This window comes from Ovis canadensis, chromosome 1 (assembly GCF_042477335.2).
Source record: "Ovis canadensis isolate MfBH-ARS-UI-01 breed Bighorn chromosome 1, ARS-UI_OviCan_v2, whole genome shotgun sequence".
Classification (NCBI taxonomy): Eukaryota; Metazoa; Chordata; class Mammalia; order Artiodactyla; family Bovidae; genus Ovis; species Ovis canadensis.
In genome coordinates this window covers 235,104,861-235,129,148 of record NC_091245.1, presented here as the reverse complement: position 1 = coordinate 235,129,148, position 24,288 = coordinate 235,104,861, and the positions used below count along the sequence as shown (strand labels likewise).

The following is a 24,288-nucleotide window of genomic DNA, read 5'->3' as shown; positions in this document are numbered from 1 at the left end:
TAATGGAAAAGAGTATGAAAAAGAATATATATGTGTAACTGGAGCCATTCTGCTGTACTGCAGAAATTAATACAACATTATAAATCAACTATACTTCAATAAAGTTTTTTTTTAAAAAGACAGTGCTAGTAAAGCAACCAGCATTGCCAGTCCTAATGACAACCTTGGTTCAGCATCAGCCCTAACCTTTCTTGATATAGAAATACCCCAAGAATAGCGGAATATAGAATCCACCAATTCCTCCTGACAAGATCTAAACTTAAATATCTTAACATCCTCTTTGTGTCCCCCCATATGACTCCAATGTGCAAAGAATGATCTGAGAAGACAAGATTTATTCTCCTCCACAACTCTGAACTTCTAGCAACAACACAGGGACCTGGAGAATTAGCTTTCTCACATGTGAAGTTAGGCAGAACAAATGTCTACAGGGGCTAAAAAGTTTGCCTTCCACAACAAAATGTGTGCACCTCTCTCAATCTCTAAGTACCCCTTAGTTTTCCAGAGTAGATAAACACAGTTCTAATAATACTCAAGATTAATCTGCTGTACTCCAAACAACGGTACTGTTCTCCCAGCTCCTGCGCTTCACATTTCTTTCTGCATCCATCCTTTAACCGGTGGTGAACTGTACAGTCCTCGTTATAGATTTATCAAAGCAAAACATTTATACATTCTGCTTCCTGTTGTTAAGAATCTTCCCTAAGTATTTCTGTTCACCATCAAGAGGCTATGGATAACCTTGTGAGGTCAACTAACACTAAAGGGAATATATGTGTATCATGCAACAAATATCTCAGCTATAAAGTTAAGACAAGTCACACTAAAAGGGCACTAAGAAAGCACAATATTAGAAGAAATATGAAATAAATCTGTTAGGAAAAAACGACCATATGAAGGCGAGCATATCACTTGCCCCTCCCACTCCTCTGCATAAAAGAGTTTCGTGCATCACTTTTGCTCAGACTAGCAAATAATTACATACTGTTCTCAATCAGTCAATTAATTTCGTTTACAGATTAGATCAATATTTTAGTAAATCAACAATCTTAAGGCTTCCTTGGTCGCTCAGTGGTAAGCTGCCAGCTAATGCAGGAGACACAGGTTCTATCTCTGGTCTGGAAAGATCCCACATGCCTCGAAGCAGCTAAGCCCATGCACCACAACTATCGTGCCTATGCTAGAGACTGGGAGCCACAAGTACTGAAGCTAGTGTGCCTAGACCCCATGCTCTGCAACAACAGAGGTCACCACAATGGGGAGCCCAGGCACCGCAGCTGGAGAGGAACTCCCACCACTGCAATGAAGAGAAAAGCCCTCCCAGGAACAAAGACACAGCACAGCCAAAAATAAATTTTTTTTTTTTTCAGGAAAAAAACATACAATTTTAGCCCAGTGAGTATCACCCCTCACAATGCATCAAAATCACCCAAAGTTAAACAGACAGATGCAGATAGAGGGAATGAAAGGATGAAGGTGGAGGATTCATCCCACCCCCAGAGACGATTTCACTAGGACTGGGTAGAACCCGACCACCGGCATCTTTTAAGCACCTCAGCAGATTCTAATGCGTAACTAGAGTGGAGAATCGCCACTTAGTCTTTGGTTTTTAATCACTTTAAGAAAGTACAGACTTAAAACACACACTGAGATTATAGACTACTTCTTCCTGTTTCTTTAGTCTCTCCTGTACTCTCCAGCTTTTCAACAGTGAACCTGTATTGCTATCAATTGTGAATAAAAATTAATAGAAAACCACAAAATGCCAAGCATACATGACTTTTATATTTTCTGCTTCTATATTCAAACACACACTTGAATCCATAATCTTATGAGACGTCCCCTCTTTCCATACCTTCAAGAGTCAGTATAAAACAGGCTATCATCACAGAAAATTATCACGATCAAATTCATGAATTCTATAGTTCCGGTGAGAGAATATGTATTTGCCACCTTCAGTCTGAGGTTTACAACCCATCAGAATCTAATTGGTTGCCCCCACTGGAATTATGTGCAGAGTTCTGAAAATTCCCCCAGGCCCAGGCCATAACCCGGAGCAATTAATCAGAACCTCTGGGCTGGGACCCATAGTTTTTTTTTTTTTTCATATCCCCAGGTGATTCCAACATGCAACCAAGGCTGGGAACCGTTGACTTAAAGAATTAATTAATACAAGTCTCTAGAGATAAGCTTCTACTGGCTTGAAAGCACAATACCTTGAAATTCTGACACTGGTATAATTTCAAAAAATGGTCAGTGTGGATATGCACTGATATTCAATTTCAAGTTGCCAAGGAATAAAACAGCACACTAAATAATAAATGCGTTCACTGTTCTCCTTTTTAATTGGGAATAAGTCACTATCTTCTACATTTAAATACAAGACGTTCTGAAATCACTGTTATATGTCAGTCACACATTCTGACCAAGAAAGGAATATGGACAAGACAAAATTTGACAAAAAAAAAAATGTTTTCACAGATTCTACATTTATTCTACCCAAGTAGGTATTATTCTTGGGATAACTTTGCTACCTAGAAGTCAGAATCGTACTCTCATTTTGCCTGAGATTCTCAGATGAAAGGCCTAGATGCTCATCATTTTCTTATTTGTAAATCTGAAATAAAAGTGCATCTCTTTAACTTTTAAAGAAGCTCTGTTGTGCTTGATTATTCTCACCATGCACCCCCAGGCCTCCTTTCCTCCTCCCTTACTGAGGAAACTGGTGCTTTGGTTTTGGTGCAGATCTATTCTCTGCTCTCTGGGGTAAGACTTAGCCCACAGATAACACTCACCTCTGTGTCTGAAGACCTTCCAGATCCAAGCAGCAGAGAATTTTAATAGTATGCAAAACACTGCAATTAAACAGCTTTTAACTGTCATTTTTACACGAACAAAATCTCTATTTTCATAGTTGTACTGTGCTGATGTGCTCAGTCGTGGCCAACTCTTTGTGACCCCATGGACTGTAGCCCACCAGATTCCTCTGTCCATGGAATTTTCCAGGCAAGAATACTGGAGTGGGTTGCCATTTCCTTCCCACAGGAGTGGGCCTGGGGGAATTTTCAGAACTCTGCACATAATTCCAGTGGGGACAACCAATTAGATTCTGGTGGGTCGTAAGGAGATCTTCCTGACACAGGAATTGAACCCTAGTCTCCTGTATTGCAGGCAGATTCTTTACCACTGTGCCAACTGGGAAGCCAAGGAAAGATTAAATCGCCGCCCACTTGGCTGTCCACCAACTTCTGTCACAGTATATATGACCAACAGGGAAATTCTGGAGGGTATTATTAAATGAATTCAAAACATCTAAGAAATTCTTTTGAAGAAATGGATTCATCCTTTTCCACTTTGAGGCATTACATATTTGCAATCATCTTTTCTAGAGCATACTAGGATTCTCAGCAGACTGGCCTTTTCCTTCTCAGTCCCAGGAGGGAATGATTTAGGTGTATTAGGTGTATTCTTTTGTTCTCCAAGCCAAAAGCATGGCTGAAGAGGAGAAGAGAGCGTGTGGCGGGAGGACTGATGCATTCCACGGAACAAAGATTATAGGCCAAACTTAAGAGTGCAAAAAATAATGAAACAGGTGGTTCTTATCTCCCCTATTAAAATGAGTAAATTCATTCAGCAACATTTTATTAAACACTTCAGCAGTAAAGAATCCTGCAATGCAGGAGATGAGGATTCAATTCCGGGTTGGGAAGATCCCTTGGAAGAAGGCACGGCAACCCACCCCAGTATTCTTGCCTGGAGAATCCCATGGACAGAGGAGCCTAGCAGGCTACAGTCCATAGGGTCACAAAGAGTCAAACACGACTGAAGTGACTTAGCACACAAGCATGCACATCCAATGCCACTCTACGTGCACTGGAGATACAAGTCACAAGAGTCTCTGCTACCCTGGGAGTTAGAATACAAGGAGGACAGAAATTAAACTGGTTATCACAACACTGTTTTACTTATGAGGCAGCAATACGGGGTGATAGGGTAGCATAAAAGGGGAAGTGATCCGGTCTGGGAAGTCAGTATAAACATCTCTGGAGAGGACCCTTAATCCGGGCTCTGAAGGATGGGTGGCAGCCAGCCAAGGAAAGCAGGAGTTAATTTTGTAGGCAAGGAATGCAAAAGTCAGCATAGCTGTGGTACAAAGAAGGAGGGGAAGCAAGAGAAGACTGGCAAGGCAGTCAGGTACTGGTGTTCAGTTCAGTTGCTCAGTCATGTCCGACTCTTTGCGACCCCATGAATCGCAGCACACCAGGCCTCCCTGTCCATCACCAACTCCCAGAGTTCACTCGGACTCACATCCATCGAGTCAGTGGTGCCATCCAGCCATCTCATCCTCAGTTGTCCCCTTCTCCTCCTGCCCCCAATCCCTCCCAGCATCAGAGTCTTTTCCAATGAGTCAGCTCTTCGCATGAGGTGGCCAAAGTACTGGAGTTTCAGCTTTAGCATCAGTCCTTCCAAAGAAATCCCAGGGCTGATCTCATTCAGAATGGAGTAGTTGGATCTCCTTGCAGTCCAAGGGACTCTCAAGAGTCTTCTCCAACACCACAGTTCAAAAGCATCAATTCTTTGGCTCTCAGCCTTCTTCACAGTCCAACTCTCACATCCATACATGACCACTGGAAAAACCATAGCCTTGACTAGATGGACCTTAGTCAGCAAAGTAATGTCTCTGCTTTTGAATATGCTATCTAGATTGGTCATAACTTTTCTTCCAAGGAGTAAGCATCTTTTAATTTCATGGCTGCAATCACCATCTGCAGTGATTCTGGAGCCCCAAAAAATAAAGTCTGACACTGTTTCCACTGTTTCCCCATCTATTTCCCATGAAGTGATGGGACTGGATGCCATGATCTTCGTTTTCTGAATGTGGAAAGAGGCAATTTTGCTCCAGACATACTGAGTGTGAGGACCGGCAGGCATCAGCGGAGCCGTCAGGTAGGAAGATAGACATCTGAGCATGGTGCAGAAGAGGAGCCATCTAAGCCAGGGACACACTGATGGGAGCTATGGATGTCGAGATGGGAAAAGCTACAAGAGTGGGTGAAAAATACACTAGGTTATGGGCTTCCAATTTTTACAAAATCTGAATATCCCTTTGAAATCAACAGTTTGCACTTAAAACAACCCCAAACATACCTGCTTCAAGGAACGAGCCCTAAAAAACATATAAACTATCACCAGTCAATTGGATGACTTTTCATGTACACAGAGTAAAGGACCAAACTGGAATTTTCAATCTTTGTTTGTGATTATAAATACAATCACTAATAATTATTACTTTGGTCAAAGAAAAAAAAATATGGATCTTTTGTATAACTAAATTAAATAATTATGCTGCCCAGGAAGAACCCTGAATCTACTTGCGGAAAGACATCAATCTCTGCGCATATATAAGGCACAGAATAGGAAAGACAATGGGGAAGATGAGACAGCAAAGGAAAATTAATTATAATTATGGAAATGCAGCTGAAAGAACAAAGGCTTAAATTTGTAACACAGGTCTAAGGGGACATAATTCTCATAAGTAACCATTTAAAACGTGAGAAGTCTGCAAATCAGAAGTTAAAGTTGACTGTTTATTAGATATTTCTTTCTAACTTAGTAAGTGGAAAACTGGTATTCCCAAGCATAAAGGAATAAAACAATCAGTAGCCTGCCTGCTTGGCTGGACTCCCAGTGACCAGAGGTTTGAGAGAATTTGAGAGATTATCGGGAAAGGCCAGCCAAGGATATCACTTAACCCAACAGGCTCATTGCAGACAACAACTAAAGCTTCAAAGACTGAACACTGTTCACCTCTCATCCACCAGGGCTTCCCAAGGTGTCCAGATCTTCAATTTGCCATTTTCGTACACACTTCACCTGGGTCTTTTCATGCTCTCCATCATTACAGAATGTGAATGACCTTGACACAGAAAGCATGACAAAAGAGAACACAGTGGGTCCAGTCACCACCCCCACAAGAAGCCCATGGAATCAGGTTCCCAATGGGGAAAAGAGGCTGAGACATCTCACCACAGATTTTTATAAATCTGATCATTGTTTGGTTCTGATTAGTCCAGATACACAATCTTGCAAGAAGCAAGCACAATAAAGAACACCAGTACCTTTGGGAAAAGGACATCACTTGAATCCAAAATGTTAGTGGACACAGACTGGCCTGACATGGCTCTAGAGAGGACCAAGGAGAACTGCCAGGGGTAAGGAGGGTGGGATTCCATCTATTCAAAATCACATGACCTGAGTCCCTATTACATGTACAGCCTGCTGCTGCTGCTAAGTTGCTTCAGTCGTGTCCAACTCCAGGCTCCCCTGTCCCTGGGATTCTCCAGCCAAGAACACTGGAGTGGGTTGCCATTTCCTTCTGCAATGCGTGAAAGTGAAGTCGTTCTGTAGTGTCAGACCCTCAGCGACCCCATGGACTGCAGCCTTCCAGGCTCCTCTGTCCATGGGATTTTCCAGGCAAGAGGCACATGGAATAGCACAGACAATACCCTGAGAATTAAAATCAGAGCACCAGTCATTCCCAGAGATAAGCTGGGGAAGAGCTCATTTCAGTTAAGTCACTCAGTCATGTCTGACTCCTTGCTACCCCATGGGCTGCAGCACGCCAGGCTTCCCTGTCCATCACCAACTCCGGGAGCTTGCTCAAACTCATATCCATCCAGGTAGTGATGCCATCCAACCATCTCATTCTCTGGCATCCCCTTCTCGTCCTGCCCTCAATCTTTCTCAGCATCAGGGTCTTTTCCAGTGAGTCAGTTCTTCGCATCAGGCAGCCAAAGTACTGGAGTTTCAGCTTCAGCATCAGGCCTTCCAATGAATTTTTAGGACTGATTTCCTTTAGGATAGACTGGTTTGATCTCCTTGCTGTCCAAAACCACAGTTCAAAATCATCAATTCTTTGGCATTCAGCTTTCTTTATAGTCCAACTCTCACATCCATACATGACTACTGGAAAAACTATAGCTTTGACTAGACGGACCTTTGTTGGCAAAGTCATGTCTCTATGAAAGAATAAGTCAGATAATTCAGAGAGGCTTCCTAAGGCTTGTGGGGGTAGCACCCATAACAGTGTAAGAAGAGACAGAGTCAGAGGTCAGCAGGTCTGGGAGAAGGACAGGAGCAACTTCATACCTGGCCCATCCTCCAGGGCCCGCAGAAATCCACGTGCAGAAACATGGAGCTAGGAAAAGGGGCAGGGACCAGGCAGTCACTCGCGCCCCCTCACCAAGAGTCCTCAGGGCAACGGAAGCCAGGCCTCAGCTAGAGGAAATTAGAAATGGACATTGGGTGGGCCTGAAGGGAGACAGCAGGTCCTCTTTGCAGAGTCCTAGGTGACAGAGGGGTCAGGGTGAAACCAAGTATTCACAGAAGATGGAACCAGAGTCTTGATCATCTCACCACCAATGAGAAACGGGCTGGGGTGTGGCTCAAAGGCCTTTGCTTCCCCCATCTCTCTTCCTAGTACCAAAATCTGAGGATTTTGAATTCTTCTTCAAGGGGAAGAACTATAGCAGGGCCAGAAGAATGCCCACCCTCAGCCCTGAGCCAGGAGTAAGGCAGGAAACAGGATTTAAATGAGTTTGACTTTAACATTTCAAACTTGACTAGACCTCAACTAGGCTTCCCAGGTGGCACAGTGGTAAAGAACCCACCTGCCAATGCAGGAGATACAGGAGACTTGGGTTCAATCCCTGGGTCAGGAAGATCCCTTGGAGTAGGAAATGGAACCCACTCCAGTATTCTTGCCTGGAGAAATTCACGGACAGAGCAGCCTGGCAGGCTACAGTCGATAGGGTCACAAACAGTCAGGAGCAACTAAGCACGCATGAGCACACAGTACCTCAATAACCAAAAGCAGCCAAAAAGTATTAATAGAATTTGCCCAAGATGTTGCAAAGATTATTTTTCAAAGTAGTAATTGGTGAAAAATAGAACAATTTTGTGCATGTTAGTGTTAGTCGCTCAGTCGTGTCCAGCTCGTTGTGATTCCATGGTCAGTAGCCCACCAGGCTCCTCTGTCCATGGGATTTCCCAGGCAAGAATACTTGAGTGGGTTCTCATTCCTTTCTCCAGGGGATCTTCCCAACCCAGGGATCAAACCCAGGTCTCCTGCATTGCAGGCAGGTTCTTTACCATTTGAGCCACCAGGGAAGCTGTTTTAGTAATTGGTGAAAAATAAAACAACTTTGTGTATATGCTACAATAAATTGAGAATGCTCAATAAACAAGTTATAAATGGAATGCCCATCAGGAGAAAGAAAGAAAAAAAGGCTGACCGGGTTGGTTATGATCTGATAAATGCACGCATCCCCCCCCCCCACCCCCGCGAAGGGGGTCAGCGCCCGTTGGCATGTATTAGCTCTAGAATTACCACAGTTATCCAAGCAGGAGAGGAGCGAGCGACCAAAGGAAGCATAACTGATTAATGAATTTTGAACTTTGATATAAAAAGCATTTCACTGAGGTTTTGAGAATTTTCTCTGTCTCCAAGAGATGAAGGAAGAACATCATGTGATCAAAAGGTTATAAAGTAAGTCTGCCTCACCAGCTCACAATAAAGTTTATGTCTAACTACACACAAGTGTATACGTTTGTTAAGGCCTGAATGGCGAACTCCAACTTGTCTCAAGCGAGGAATAAGTACATAGGCCAATTCGGCTGGTTGCTGCTGTTCGGTCATGTCCAGCTCTTTGCAACCCCATGGACTGCAGCACGCCAGGTTTCCCTGTCCCTCACCATCTCCCGGAATCTGCTCAAACTCATGTCTATTGAGTAGATAATGGTCAGTTAATTAATAGCAAATTCCTTAAACAGCCTCTATTTAAAAGTGGCCTGAGGAGGGGAGGTGGGAAAACAAGCATTTCTTGACATTTTAACACTTAGGAAGACATTTGGAGGTCATCTGTCCTAAATAGCAGCATTTGCTGACATGGAAACTTCGTCCAAAGCACAAAGTTCACAGCAACCCAGTGGGAGGGTGACCCCTGCAAGAGGCCTCGATCTCTTTGGGGAGCCCTCACTGCCTCTGGCTATTTGCAAGATGCCCTTAACATCACAGACCTGTCCTCCAAGCTTTCTACCTGAGTATGGGGCTAAAGAGGAATCCACTGGGCAAAGCTGCTTCCAAAATTAGTTCTATTAAATTTATAACATGTATATATATATTATACATTCTCTCCTTTAAGGCCTTTTTAACTCTTTGTCTCAATTTGTCTTTGAAATTTTTTCCATGTAGTGTTCCTCTCCTGGAGAAGGCAATGGCACCCCACTCCAGTACTCTTGCCTGGGAAATCCCATGAGCAGAGGAGCCTGGTGGGCTGCAGTCCATGGGGTCGCAAAGAGGCGGACACAACTGAGCGACTTCACTTTCACTTTTCACTTTCATGCATTGGAGAAGGAAATGGCAACCCACTCCAGTGTTCTTGCCTGGAGAATCCCAGGGATGGCGGACCCTGGTGGGATGCCATCTATGGGGTCGCACAGAGTCGGACACAACTGAAGTGACTTAGCACTAGCAGTGTTCCTCTCCAAGAAATAATACTTTTGATCTTAATGATGCCCACAATATCTTGACTATCATTGCATTAATAGATATTCTCTATGCACTGGTATTTTTCTGGACCCAGAAGAGAATGTTTATAACAGTCATTGGCTGGAAAAGCCAGGCTTTGACTCAGTGAAGTGATGACACTCTAATTAAAAAAAAAAAAAAAAAGGTAGTAATGCCCCAAACCCCTAAAGCAGGCAGGCTGCTTAAGTCATAACTTGCTAATAAACTGGTCTAAATTAATAAGAACCCTAATTCACTTCTGTATAACTTCATTCTCCTTACATATTTACCTGGCAGGATCTGACAGGATGGAATTCCAGTAAGGTAAATCTCTCCACTCTGCTTCTGTGGATAAATGACATTTGTCCTAAAAATCTGTCAGTCCTTGCTACTGGTCTCTCTATGGTCAGGAAGGACTTAGGAACACATACACACACACACATCCCAACCCCCCACCACCTCCACCCAAAGGGACATGCTGCTTTTTGCCAGTGCAAAGGTAACTACAAATTTTACAGTCAAATAAGAATCCTACTTATGTTGCTTTTCCAATATCACAATTATAACAAACAATGCTAGAAATAAAAATTAATTCACCTCCAAGGTGACTTGGAGAAACTCAAATGTTTGAAAAAGCTTATGTGCATTAGAAATTATATATGTTAAATAGCAAATATACTGACAATTGGTTTAAGAATCTGTGTCCCAAGTCAGAAAAAAATGAAGCAATTCACAACAGCCAAGAGAAAGAGCTTAGGATACAGGTCATTTTCAAATGAGAACAATTTACGAAAATATAAGCCATTAAAGCAAGGTTCATACTATATAAATTATTCTTTGCCCAAGTTCTTTCTCTATATCAAACAAATTAGAAACAAAATCCAACTAGAAAAAGCCTCTAGCAACTGGCTTCTTTGATAGGCTTATAATCCCTTTGGATTCAATAGACTCACTAAAAGTCGGGGCAAAGGACAGACAAGTGGGAAATTAAAAAAAAAAAAAAAACCTCATCATAATTCCTACCAGAGGTCTTCTCCTCACTGACACAGAATTAAGTCAATTCAACCAGCTCATTACTGTTAGCCAGCACCCACCATTTCCTACCTGTTCCAAATATTCTATTCCTAGATCAGGATTGTTGCAAAAATGAGAAAAGATAAAAGACTGGACAGAAACTGAAGGTTAGTGTTACTCTTTGGTTTGTGGGATTGTGGGTAATTTTCTACACTGTTCCAATGAGAACTCACTTCCTCTATATTCAGAAAAGGAGGCTATGAATGCACTTTATGAACTGTGAAGCAGTATACAAATGTTACATTTTTATTTTTACTTTTATTGACCTCTATAACCCACCTGTAAGCTATGTGATCAACCTAGATGCCATATTCAAAAACAGAGACATTACTTTGCCAACAAAGGTCTGTCTAGTCAAGGCTATGGTTATTCCAGTGATCATGTATAGATGTGAGAGTTGGACTGTGAAGAAGGCTGAGCTCCGAAGAATTGATGCTTTTGAACTGTGGTGTTGGAGAAGACTCTTGAGAGTCCCTTGGACTGCAAGGAGATCCAACCAGTCCATTCTGAAGGAGATCAGCCCTGGGATTTCTTTGGAAGGACTGATGCTAAAGCTGAAACTCCAGTACTTTGGCCACCTCATGCGAAGAGTTGACTCATTGGAAAAGACTCTACTGCTGGGAGGGATTGGGGGCAGGAGGAGAAGGGGACGACAGAGGATGAGATGGCTGGATGGCATCACCGACTTGATGGACGTGAGTTTGAGTGAACTCCGAGAGTTGATGATGGACAGGGAGGCCTGGCGTGCTGCAATTCATGAGACTGCAAAGAGTCAGACATGACTGAGCGACTAAACTGAACTGAACCAAAGCTATGTGAGAGCTTGCAGGTGCTCAGTGGCTTTAGAGAGTTCTAGGAAAACATCTACCTCTGTTTTATTGACTATGCCAAAGCCTTTGACTGTGTGGATCACAACAAACTTTGGAAAATCTGAAAGAGATGGGAATACCAGACTACCTAACCTGCCTCCTGAGAAATCTGTATGCAGGTCAAGAAGCAACAGTTAGAACCAGACATGGAACAATGGACTGGTTCTAAATTGAGAAAGGAGTACGTCAAGGCTGTATATCGTCACCCTGCTTATTTAACTTATATGCAGAGTACATCATGCAAAATGACAGGTTGGATGAAACTCAAGTTAGAATCAAGATTGTCGGGAGAAATATCAATAACCTCAGATATGCAGATGACACCACCCTTATGACAGAAAGTGAAGAGGAACTGAGGAGCCTCTTGATGAAAGTGAAAGAGGAGAGTGAAAAAGTTGGCTTAAAATTCAACATTCAAACAATGAAGATCATGGCATCCAGTCCCATCATTTCATGGCAAATAGATGGGAAAACAATGGAAACAGTGACAGACTTTATTTTCTTGGGCTCCAAAATCACAGATGGTGACTGCAGCCATGAAATTAAAAGACGCTTACTCCTTGGAAGAAAAGCTATGACAAACCTAGACAGTATATTAAAAAGGAGAGACATTACTTTGCCAACAAAGGTCCGTCTTGTCAAAGCTATGGTTTTTGCAGTAGTCATGTATGGATGTGAGAGTTGAACCATAAAGAAAGCTGAGTGCCAAAGAACTGATGCTTTTGAACTGTGGTGTTGGAGAAGGCTCTTGAGAGTCCCTTGGACTGCAAGGAGATCAAACCAGTCAATCCTAAAGGAAATCAGTCCTGAATATTCACTGGAAGGCCTGATGCTGAAACTCCAATACTTTGGCTGCCTGATGCGAAGGACTGACTCACTGGAAAAGACCCTGATGCTGGGAAAGATTGAGGGCAGGAGGAGAAGGGGATGCCAGAGAATGAGATGGGTGGATGGCATCACTAACTTGATGGATATGAATCTGAGTGAGCTCCGGCAGTTGGTGATGAACAGGGAAGCCTTGGCATGCCGCAGTCCATGGAGTTACAAAGAGTTGGACACGACTGAGCTACTGAACTGAAACTGAGTGGCTTTAGTCGTATCCCACTCTTCGCGACCCCATGAACCATAGCCTGCCAGGCTTCTCCATCCATGGGATTTTCCTAGCAAGAATACTGGAGTGGGTTCCCATGCCCTCCTCCAGGAAGTCTTCCCAACCCAGATCTCCATCATTCAAGGTGGAGTTTTTATCACTGAGCCACCAGGGCAGCCCACCTAGTCCTCATTTTAAAGTGGTTCTTTTCTCCTGGGAATACTACTTAAGTATGCATATTCTAAAAGTCTATTATCTTGCAGAGGAAATGGTTCTTTTCTGTTTATAATGAATGGGGTTTTGTTTCTTTTTGTTTGCCTTGGTTTTGTAAGGAGAGTTACCAGCAGACCTGGAGAAGCTCCTCTAAAAGAAATCTGACCTTTCTAACTCAACACGTCCTGTCCCCTGTCTTTTCTCAGAAATGTTCAGACATTGTCTATAAAAATGATATCACTAGTGCTCCCTTGGCTTAAAATATACTAAGAATCCTCACAATTCTCCATTAAGTTAAATAAACTTCTGTCTTCACAGGCATTACTTTTCTGCAGAAGTAAATGTTCAGCAAGAGCAGAAGCATCATACTTTCCTGAATCCAAAATGATACTTTATACTATCAGAAATACTTAAGGCTACTCCTTTACTATAAATGAAGCAAACATAACTCTAATTGGTTTTAATCCTTTTAATCTTGAGAAGATTTGCTATCTCTAAATCCTCTCAAAAGAGTAATTCGTCAGTGTAAGAAGGAACCAACTCATATTTTAAGTATTCTGCTGCCCCCTTGTGTATCTCACGTTTAGAGAACAAGACAGCTCACGGAACACATACAAGCGTAATCCTCAGAAATACTTCAGTGGAATCTTGGAGCCTAGAACTGGAAAGAACCTAAAAATTTATGGAGAACGGCACATTCATTTCACAGGGGAGAAAACTGAGATCTGAAAGATTATATAACTTGGTCAAGATCAGATACGGTTAGTTAATAGCGGAGCAAACACTGCTGAATAGAACTTCAACCTCTCAGAGTGTTAATTGCTCTATTAAAATGGAGATGGAGCCTGGAAGAAAACAGTGGGGTTCTGGAGTTAAGCAGATATGAATTTGATTTTAGATCACCACTTTGCAACGGTCCACAAACCTCTTTCCCCATCCATAAAGTGGGATGAATAATAACTATGGCAAAGGTGTTAAAAGGATTCAGTAGGACTGTGTTTCTCAAGCCATCAGCATAACTACCAGCAATACGGTAATTCACTCAGTGGTAACACAACTATAAAAATACATAGAAAATTATTTTAAGTTGTTATAGCCTTTAGATGTCTAGACAAACATATTCTAAAATAACAAATGAATAAAACCTGAACTTTTTCAAAACTGGCACAAAACTTGGAAAAAGAACACAATTTTTCTAACTCCTGTGTTTCCTTGATTATCATATTTTTTTTATTACAAGTAAATTTGTAACAGAAAACACCAACCACACTTTGTAACAGCAAACAAATTTGTAAATTTTTAACAGCAAACACTGTGTGAGAGATGAAGCTAGGAACAGGGTCCTTAGATGAGGCTCACAGGAAAACAAAACAGAACTCAGTGCCAAAGAGTTAAGTTACAATATTTTCATCTCCTTTGCTAAGAGGTCTTCACTGATACCATGCTGAGAGAGAGTCAGCCTTGGGTAGAGGCTAAAATATTAGCTATGACTTTGCTAATAACTGGTTATGCCAACTTGGGCTGGTCTTTTCCTCTCTTCCTCCCTTTCTTGACCTGTAAATGATGGCATCCAAGGCAATGGCACCCCACTCCAGTACTCTTGCCTGGGAAATCCCGTGGGTGGAGGAGCCTGTAGGCTGCAGTCCTTGGAGTCACTAAGAGTCGGACACGACTGAGCGACTTCACTTTCACTTTTCACTTTCATGCATTGGAGAAGGAAATGGCAACCCACTCCAGTGTTCTTGCCTGGAGGATCCCAGGGACGGGGGAGCCTGGTGGGCTGCCGTCTATGGGGTCTCACAGAGTCAGACATGACTGAAGTGACTTAGCAGCTAACGAGCAAAGTTCCATAGCAAGGTGGTATAATGAACGTGAAAAAAACATGGCAAAGCATGCTTTGACAAAGTAGAGTTAAGTTTATCTTGAAGTTAATCTAAAGCAATAAAAAACATTATGTCTGCACTAACTTGAGGAAGAAAAACCAAACTGACAAAGTAGAAGGCAGGTTAGGTTAAGGATTCTGTTCAGCAGCACTCTACTCATGAAATCTGTCTTCTCGCTACAGTTCCACTAGCTCTTGATGGAGATCACTCCCAAAATCCCGCCAACACACGCGTCTCTTGAGTCAATTTCACCCAAAGGAATCCTGATATCAGGATTGACAGAGCTTACCCCTAACTGTCTATCGTAAGACAAATACAGCAGCAGGGTAATGGCAATTCTTCTTAGTTTGTCATGAAAATGACTAATGTTGACCATTCTGATTTATAGCTGCACTTGTCCACCCTGTTACATGAAAATGACTAATGTTGACCATTCTGATTTACAGCCGTACTCGTCCACCCTGTTACATGAAAATGACTAATGCTGACCATTCTGATTTACAGCTGCGCTCGTCCACCCTGTTACGGTTACATGCCATGACCTGTTCTGTTTTGTACGGTACCTGATGGAACGCACACACCAGGCTGATTGATGATCCACCAGTATTAACTGAATACTACCTGTAGGTCTAGCCCCTCAAATTACAAACATCAGAGAGGAAGGATTATGACCGGAGTTGATAGCATGGAAGAGGAGGAAAGGCCCTGACATAAACTAACTTTCAACGTAGAAAGTGATGATGCGGTTATGGTTGTTGAGGTGAGGCATGCCGATTCCAACTGTGGGCAAGGAGTCCTGTGGGGCTTCTTGGGTAATTTTTCATCAGCAAGTTAACTCAAGCTCTTGGTTCAACCCAATAATTATACCACATTTGCATCCGGAGTGCTGGAATAAAAGTGCTGTGAGAAACAAAAGATCCAACTATAGGAGCAGAAAAGGCAACTCACCATGAAACGGACTGTTGTCCACCAGAAAATGCCTGCGGTACTGCACACAGTTGCTTTTCTCCAAGTTCCAGTAACTCATTGTCAGAAGATTGCTGGCACAGCATCCAAACCAAATTGCCCTGTCAAGGGAAACAGAAGGAGACAAAAAATGAAGAAAGCGGCAGCCACATGCCCACACTGGCCGCCTGATGCTTTCAATCCCCAGGGCTTTGGGGACAGTACACAGGGCTCCCGCCTCCTCCACACGGGGAGCTGGTACCCCCCAGCACCCCAAGAAATTCCCCCAAAGTTTTCCCACCCAGCAGAAGGTCCTTTAACACACCATCTCTGGAGCTTTTTCTAATAGCGCCTTACAGGGCTCAAAGTTACCGCTGTCCTGGGGGAAAACCAATCCACCACCAGGGAACAAGTTTCAAGACTGGTTTCTGTGCTCCAGGCCTCGCCCACTCAGCCAGGACTCAAACCAGCCCGTGCTGGTCGCTTTTCAGGAAAGGTCAACTGCAGGAGGGAAGGTGATAACAGCAGGGTGACTGTCATTTTAAGTCACCACCATTCTGGAGGACTACATTTATGATCCGTCCATGGAGATCTTAGAAATTGGAACGTGTCCATGTAGCCAGGGGTTAGGCAAACAGTAGCAAAGCTCGTCTCCCTCTTCTGGACTCACTATGGGTGCCACTTAAGACCACTAGGGCCTGCCTCTGACCAGACTGAGCTTACTTGTATAACCAGAGCCGAGTACACAAGCAGTGGGTCTGGCTTCTCCAGAAGGTTTGCCCCTCCACAGACAGAGAAACACAGTGCTAACCAGAGCAAGGACTTGAAAGGCAGAGCTGATGAATTAAACGCCTCCAAAAGCTGTGTGCATAACAAGGTTCCCTTTGTTCCCAGCATTTGGTGAAAGCAACTTTTCAGAATTCCAACTCCTTTTCTGATCACAAAATAAAGCCAGGGAAAACCAAGCAAGGCTGGCATGAAGGAAAACCCACAGGTGGATCACAATTTGTCATCTGTCCTATTAAAGCAATCTAGACTTTTGTAAAGGCAGTCAGTAAGTGCTGATGAAAATAAACGACCAGAGCTGCGCCTATTCATTAATGGAACCACAACTAGTAGAGGTTCCTAAAGCTCTTGCCAGAGCTTCTCCTTGGCTCCCTGATGTTCATTCTTCCTCCCTCCCCTAACCACAATCTCACTTACCTTTTCTCTGGCTCCAGGAGGAAGTGCCCACTCTGGCTTCCAGAGTCAGAGCAAATGATTTTCTTCTCCTAACTCCCCACTTCCTCTAACCTCACCCCCACCTGACTTCTGTAAAGACTAAGCGGGTCAAGAATCTGCCTGTAATGCAGGAGACGTGGGAGACAAGAGTTTGATTCCTGGGTTGGGAAGATCCCCTGGAGGAGAAAAATGGCAACCCACTCCAGTATTCTTGCCTGAAAAATCCCATGGACAGAGGAGCCTGGCCGGCTACAGTCCAAAGGGTCACAAAGAGCCGGGCACAACTGAGGGACTAAGCACATAGACACTTGGCTAAACCTGGCTGCTTCTCCCACTCCCTCAGGCTGAAGATGAGTCCCATCCCACCAAGATAAAATCACCCATGCAACCAACTGTAAAATAGGACAGAAAACAAACGATCATAGAGACAACCCTCCGTGCCCTCTCCCCACCCAATACGCCATACTACAAAGATTTTTTTTTAAGTATTCTAGTTATATAGTTAGCTATACTCACCAATTTTTTTTAAACTCAGTACTGAAATACATCAAAAATATTTTCATCCAAAAATCCCCACTTGCCTCATTTCATGTCCCTTTCCTGGAATGATAACTTTGGCTTGGTGTGCGTCTTTCCAGTCTTTTTATGCGTTTACTTATTTATACATATATTCATTTCGGGGCTTCCCTGGTGGCTCGAATGGTAAAGAATCCACCTGCTATGAGGGTGACCTGGGTTTGACCTGGAAGCTCCACTGGAGGAGGGCATGGCAACCCACTCCAGTATTCTTACCTAGAGAATCCCCATGGACAGAGAAGCCTGGCATAACACAGTTCATGGGATCACAAAGTTTTGGACATGACTGAGCAACTAAGCACAGCATATTCATTTCCATATATATCCATGCATTCAACTTTGCATATATGTATATACTATGTTTTTAATAAGAATACTTTTTACGAACTAGAAATACTTTTCAGTAATACCAGTAGTAACTATTTCCTACAAGTATATTCATGATTTATATTAGAAATATTTTAGGTTATCCAGAATTAAGGAGAGCTCTGTCTGTATTCATGCTAATTTTTCCTTACTAACTTGATCTTATGATTTGGGTTTTTATTCTTTATTTTTGTTTTATTCTTTTATTCTTTTTTATTTTTTATTTCAGTCTTCATTTTGCCCTCTCTGTTCATTTTTAATCCAAGAAAGATTAGTGGGATGGGAAGATGAAAAAAAAATAAGGCACATTTGTACATAGTTAAAACATACACACACTTACCTGACCTCATTTGGCCCTTCCTTTTAATCAGATGCAGGCAGAGATGAGGACCTTGCAGTGAGTGACTCACTTCTGCTGCTAGGGTGGTTGCGTAGCAGTGGGACTTAAAGTTGTATGTTTGGATGACGCGCTCTGCTGGGTAGGTGTTTTTAAGAGGAGGGGACTCAGTTTAAATGATTAAACAAGAACACAAAGATAAGTAATTGAACACTACGGTCACCAGGCTGTGTGTCCCCTATTTTGGTTAATTACTGGCATGTCTTACCTCCCCTGGCATCTGTTTGCTGCTGCAGAGCAGATAGTAAGCTGCCTCTGAGTTGTGCACACACTACAGGCCCTCGGTAAACATGAGTGACGCCTTCGTCATACACCCCACTTCCTGAATTCCCTCCAGTCTGAGACTGAAGGAAGTGCCCGCTCTGGCTTCCAGAGTCAGAGCAAATGATTTCAAAATTGAGAGGTAACGGAGGCAGAGGTAATGAATGGAGTCAGTAGGGCAGAGGCAGGGGGAACAACCGCTATGCAACAATGCCAACCTTAGCCACAACCAGAATTAGCTGAGCCAGAGGCCGGGTGCTCACTGAGGAAGAAGTAATTGAAAGGGACCTTAGAAACCAGCTCAGCCAAATCTCATGCAGTGTAGCCAGAAGGAAAGTAGGTGTAGCTCAGAAAGTAGGTGTAACTTGCAAGACCGCATTGCTAGCTCCTCAAGAAAGCTAGCAGGAACTCCAGGCTCAGCAGTCCCAAAGCAGGAGTCTTTTGAGGGTTTTGTGATCCCATTTGTGTGAACATAATGGGTGAAAATTGCCACTAAAATACACTTTCATTGATTTAATATTTGCTATTTAATATACGTTACATTTGGAACTCTATAGAACATTTAAATCGCCAATCCTTATTAAAAAATTAATAATTGGCAGTGACTAAGGAATATCACCTAAAGAAACAACTCATTAAAACTAGTTTCAAATTCTGCCTTTGAAAAACGGTTTATCTAAATTTTTTTTAGTGGATGGGAAAGTCACAGAAAATGTCTATATGTGTGTATTTATCTTTAACAATTTATTTTTATCCATTTTTAGTGCTTGAAACAAGTAGAAAAACCAAAAAAGAACTTATATAGTGGTATCACTTATCAGCCAAAGACAACTGCCATGGACATGGTGGTCTTTTTAAAAAACAAAAACTATATTCTATTTTTTGAAGGCTTTTTTTCACTTGATAACTTACTAATATATTGTGACATTCTAGCCCTATGAATAAACATATTTCTACAGAACTACATATGTGATTTGAATAAGAAATTATAATCAACTCTACTCAGAATCTCTCAACTCCAAAAACTCTAAAGCAGCAACAAGAAATAAAAGAAGCCAAGTAAGGATGCAGACAGGAATCATGTTCAGTACAATTGCTCAGTCATGTCTGACTCTTCCCAAACCCATGAACTGCAGGCACGCCAGCCCTCCCTGTCCATCACCAACTCCCGGAGTTCACCCAAACTAATTTCCATTGAGTCAGTGATGCCATTCAATCACCTCATCCTCTGTCATCCCCTTCTCCTCCTGCTCCCAATCCCTCCCAGCATCAGAGTCTTTCAAATGAGTCAGCTCTTCGCATCAGGTGGCCAAAGTATTGGAGTTTCAGCTTCGACATCAGTCCTTCCAATAAACACCCAGGACTGATCTCCTTTAGGATGGACTGGTTGGATCTCCTTGCTCTCCAAGGGACTCTTAAGAGTCTTCTCCAATACCGCAGTTCAAAAGCATCGATTCTTCAGCACTCAGCTTTCTTTATAGTCCAACTCTAACATCCATACATGACCACTGAAAAAACCATAGCCTTGACTAGACGGACATTTGTTGGCAAGGTAATGTCTCTGCTTTTTAATATGCTGTTTAGGTTGGTCATAACTTACCTTCCAAGGAGTAAGCGTCTTTCAATTTCATGGCTGCAGTCACCATCTGCAGTGATTTTGGAGCCCAAAAAAATAAAGTCTGACACTGTTTCCCCATCTATTTCCCATGAAGTGATGGGACCAGATGCCATGATCTTCGTTTTCTGAATGTTGAGCTTTAAGCCAACTTTTTCACTCTCCACTTTCACTTTCATCAAGAGGCTTTTGAGTTCCTCTTCACTTTCTGCCATAAGGGTGGTGTCATCTGCATATCTGAGGTTATTGATATTTCTCCTGGCAATCTTCATTCCAGCTTGTGCTTCCTCCAGCCCAGTGTTTCTCATGATGTACTCTGCATAGAAGTTAAATAAGCAGGGTGACAATATACAGCCTTGACGTACTCCTTTTCCTATTTGGAACCAGTCTGTTCTTCCATGTCCAGTTCTAACTGTTGATTCCTGACCTGCATACAGATTTCTCAAGAGGCAGGTCAGGTGGTCTGGTATTCCCATCTCTTTCAGAATTTTCCACAGTTTATTGGGATCCACACAGTCAAAGGCTATGGCATAGTCAATAAAACAGAAATAGATGTTTTTCTGGAACTCTCTTGCTTTTTCCATGATCCAGCAGATGTTGGTGATTTGATCTCTGGTTCCTCTGCCTTTTCTAAAACCAGCTTGAACATCAGGAAGTTCATGGTTCACATATTGCTGAAGCCTGTCTTGAAGAATTTTGAGCATGACTTTACTAGCATGTGAGATGAGTGCAGTTGTGTGGTAGTTTGAGCATTCTTTGGCATTGCCTTTCTTTGGGATTGGAATGAAAACTGACCTTTTCCAGTGCTGTGGCCACTGCTGAGTTTTCCAAATTTGCTGGCATATTGAGTGCAGCACTTTCACAGCATCATCTTGCAGGATTTGAAATAGCTCAACTGGAATCCCAAACCTCCGCTAGCTTTTTTCGTAGTGATGCTTTCTAAGGCCCACTTGACTTCACATTCCAAGATGTCTGGCTCTAGGTGAGTGATCACACCATCATGATTGTCTTGGTCATGAAAATCTTTTTTGTACAGTTCTTCTGTGTATTCTTGCCACCTCTTAATATCTTCTGCTTCTGTTAGGTCCATACCATTTCTGTCCTTTTTGAGCCCATCTTTGCATGAAATGTTCCCTTAGTATCTCTAATTTTCTTGAAGAGATCTCTAGTATTTCCCATTCTATTGTTTTCCTCTATTTCTTTGCATGGAAGGAAAGTTATGACCCATCTAGACAGCCTATTCAAAAGCAGACATTACTTTACCAACAAAAGTCCGTCTAGTCAAGGCTATGGTTTTTCCAGTAGTCATGTATAGATGTGAGAGTGGGACTGTGAAGAAAGCTAAGCACTGTAGAATGGATGCTTTTGAACTGTGGTGTTGGAGAAGACTCTTGAGAGTCCCTTGGACTGCAAGGAGATCCAACCAGTCTATTCTAAAGGAGATTAGTCCTGGGTTTTCATTGGAAGGACTGATGCTAAAGCTGAAACTCCAGTACTTTGGCCACCTCATGCGAAGAGTTGACTCATTGGAAAAGACTTTGATGCTGGGAGGGATTGGGGGCAGGAGAAGAAGGGGACAACCGAGGATGAGATGCCTGGATGGCATCACCAACCCGATGGACGTGAGTTTGAGTGAACTCCGGGAGTTGGTGATGGACAAGGGAGGCCTGGCGTGCTGCAATTCATGGGGTCACAAAGAGTTGGACACGACTGAGTGACTGAACTGAACTGACTTGGCAATAACGAGTTCATGATCTGAGCCACTGTCAGCTCCTGGTCTTGTTTTTCCTGACTGTATACAGCTTCTCCATCTTTGGCTGCAAAGAATATAATCAATCTGATTTCAGTGTTGGCCATCTGGTGATGTTCCTGTGTAGATTCTTCTCTTCTGTTGTTGGAAGAGGGCGTTTGCTATGACCAGTGCATTCTCTTGGCAAAACTCTATTAGCCTTTGCCCTGGTTCATTCTGTACTCCAATGCCAAATTTCCTTGTTACTCCAGGTGTTTCTTGACTTCCTACTTTTGGATTGCAGTCCCCTATAATGAAAAGGACATCTTTTGGGGGTGTTAGTTCCAGAAGGTCTTGGTGGTCTTCATAGAATTGTTCAACTTCAGCTTCTTCAGCATTACTGGTCAGGGCATAGACTTGGATTACCATGAGACTGAATGATTTTCCTTGGAAAGGAACAGAGATCATTCTGTTGTTTTTGAGATTGCATCCAAGGACCGCATTTTTGATTCGTTTGTTGACTATGATGGCTACTCACTCCATTTCTTTAATGGATTCCTGCCCACAGTAGTAGATATAATGGTCAGCTGAGTTAAATTCACCCATTCCACTCCATTTTAGTTCTGGATTCCTAGAATGTCACTGATTCCTAGAATGTCAACATTCACTCTTGCCATCTCCTGTTTGACCACTTCCAATTTGCCTTGATTCATGGACCTAACATTCCAGGTTCCTATGCAATATTGCTCTTTACAGCATCAGACCTTGCTACTATTAGCAGTCACATCCACAGCTGGGTGTTGTTTTTGCCTTGGCGCCATTGCTTCATTCTTTCTGGAGTTATTTCTCCACTGATCTCCAGTAGCATATTGGGCACCTACCGACCTGGGGAGTTCATCTTTCAGTGTTCTATCTTTTTGCCTCTTCATACTGTTCATGGGGTTCTCAAGGCAAGAATACTGAAGTGGTTTGCCCTTCATTCCCTTCTCCAGTGGACCACATTCTGTCAGACCTCTCCACCATGACCTATCCATCTTGGGTGGCCCCACATGACATAGCTTAGTTGCATTGAGTTAGACAAGGCTGTGGTCCACATGATCAGATTGGCTAGTTGTCTGTGATTGTGGTGCAGCGGCTGAGAGGAGCTACCCCACGTCCAAGGTCAGGAGCAGCGGCCATGAAGAGCTACCCCACGGCCAAGGTAAGAGAAACCCAAGTAAGACGGTAGGTGCTGAGAGAGGGCATCAGAGGGCAGACAGACTGAACTCACAATCACAGGATTCATGAGATGGATTAAAAGTATCTAATAAGTTAAAATGTTCCTAAATTCATTTTCTAAGTGATTAGTAACTTTTATAATCATTCTATTAATACTTTTATTTTTGACATCTTCTGTGTAGGTACATGACCAAAGTTGCCGGTGTCAAACTACAGGCCAAACATAAAATTATGAAAGCAGAACACCACCAAGAAGGTAAGTAAATGTTAGTCATTCAGTCATATCCAACTCTTTTGCAACCTCATGGACTGTAGCCCATCAGGCTCCTCTGTCTGTGATAATTTTCTAGGCAAGAATCCTAGATGGGTAGCCATTCCCTTCTTCAGGGGATCTTCCCAACCCAGGGATCAACCCTGTGTCTCCTGCACTGCAGGCAGACTTCTTTTAATGTTGAAGCCAGCAAGGAAGCCCAAGGAAACATTAGAAATTCAAGGACATTTTTCATTAAGAAAAGTAGAAACTATTGTGATTATGAAGCATCTGTCAACGCTTTTAAAACTCCACAGAAAAAAAAAAAAAGAGGGAGAGAGAGAAAGTTTTCATACCAATACCCATTCATTTTAAAGAAAGGCCCTAAGAAAAAGCTCACAGTGACAGCCATCCACTGGTTGTCCCTCTGCTTCCTCTGATGTCCTCTAAGAAATGCCTTCTCCCAAGTTCTGTCCCTGTGATGCATCTGGTATCAGCTCCATCTCAAGTCAGGTGGGGGCCTGGCTAAGCCTGGCAACTCAGAACACCACCTCCCTCAGGCCATAAAGCAGGAGGTGCACATCACCTGGACCACTGAGACTCAGTCACGGAAGTCTGAACTGTTGAAGAGAAACTTTCTTGTCTGTTGGACTCAAAGTTGTGCGGTTATGAAGTTGTGAAGCCTGGAAACCTAGAACTCCTTGCCACTAAAAGGGTAAAAAAAAAATAAAATAAAAAAATAAAAATCTATGAGACGGTATCCAACCAAGAGGAATGAAGAGAAACTTGGTGCTACTGATATCATTTAAGGCACACCTGAAGTCAGATCTCTTCCTGTACTTTTTAGGTAAATGAGCCAGTACATTCTTTTCTATGTTATGTTGACTTTTATTTAAGTCACATTGGTTTTCTGTCACTTGCATCCAAAGAGTTCTGACTGATGAAATATGTCAGCAAAGCAAAGTATCAAAAGACACCTGGCTGGCAGTCATAAGCTCACTATTCTGGTTTCA

General features: G+C 42.7%; 1 protein-coding gene across 1 annotated transcript in view; it reads right to left on the bottom strand.

Moving 5' to 3' along the window:
• Nucleotides 1-24,288, bottom strand: part of PLCH1 (phospholipase C eta 1) — a 248,790-nt gene that overhangs the window by 204,318 nt on the left and 20,184 nt on the right. Inside the window, exon 2 of the mRNA XM_069562069.1 lies at nt 15,646-15,764. Within this exon, the coding sequence (XP_069418170.1) occupies nt 15,646-15,724 (79 nt within the window). The 5' untranslated portion in view covers nt 15,725-15,764. The remainder of the gene's footprint in view (nt 1-15,645; nt 15,765-24,288) is intronic.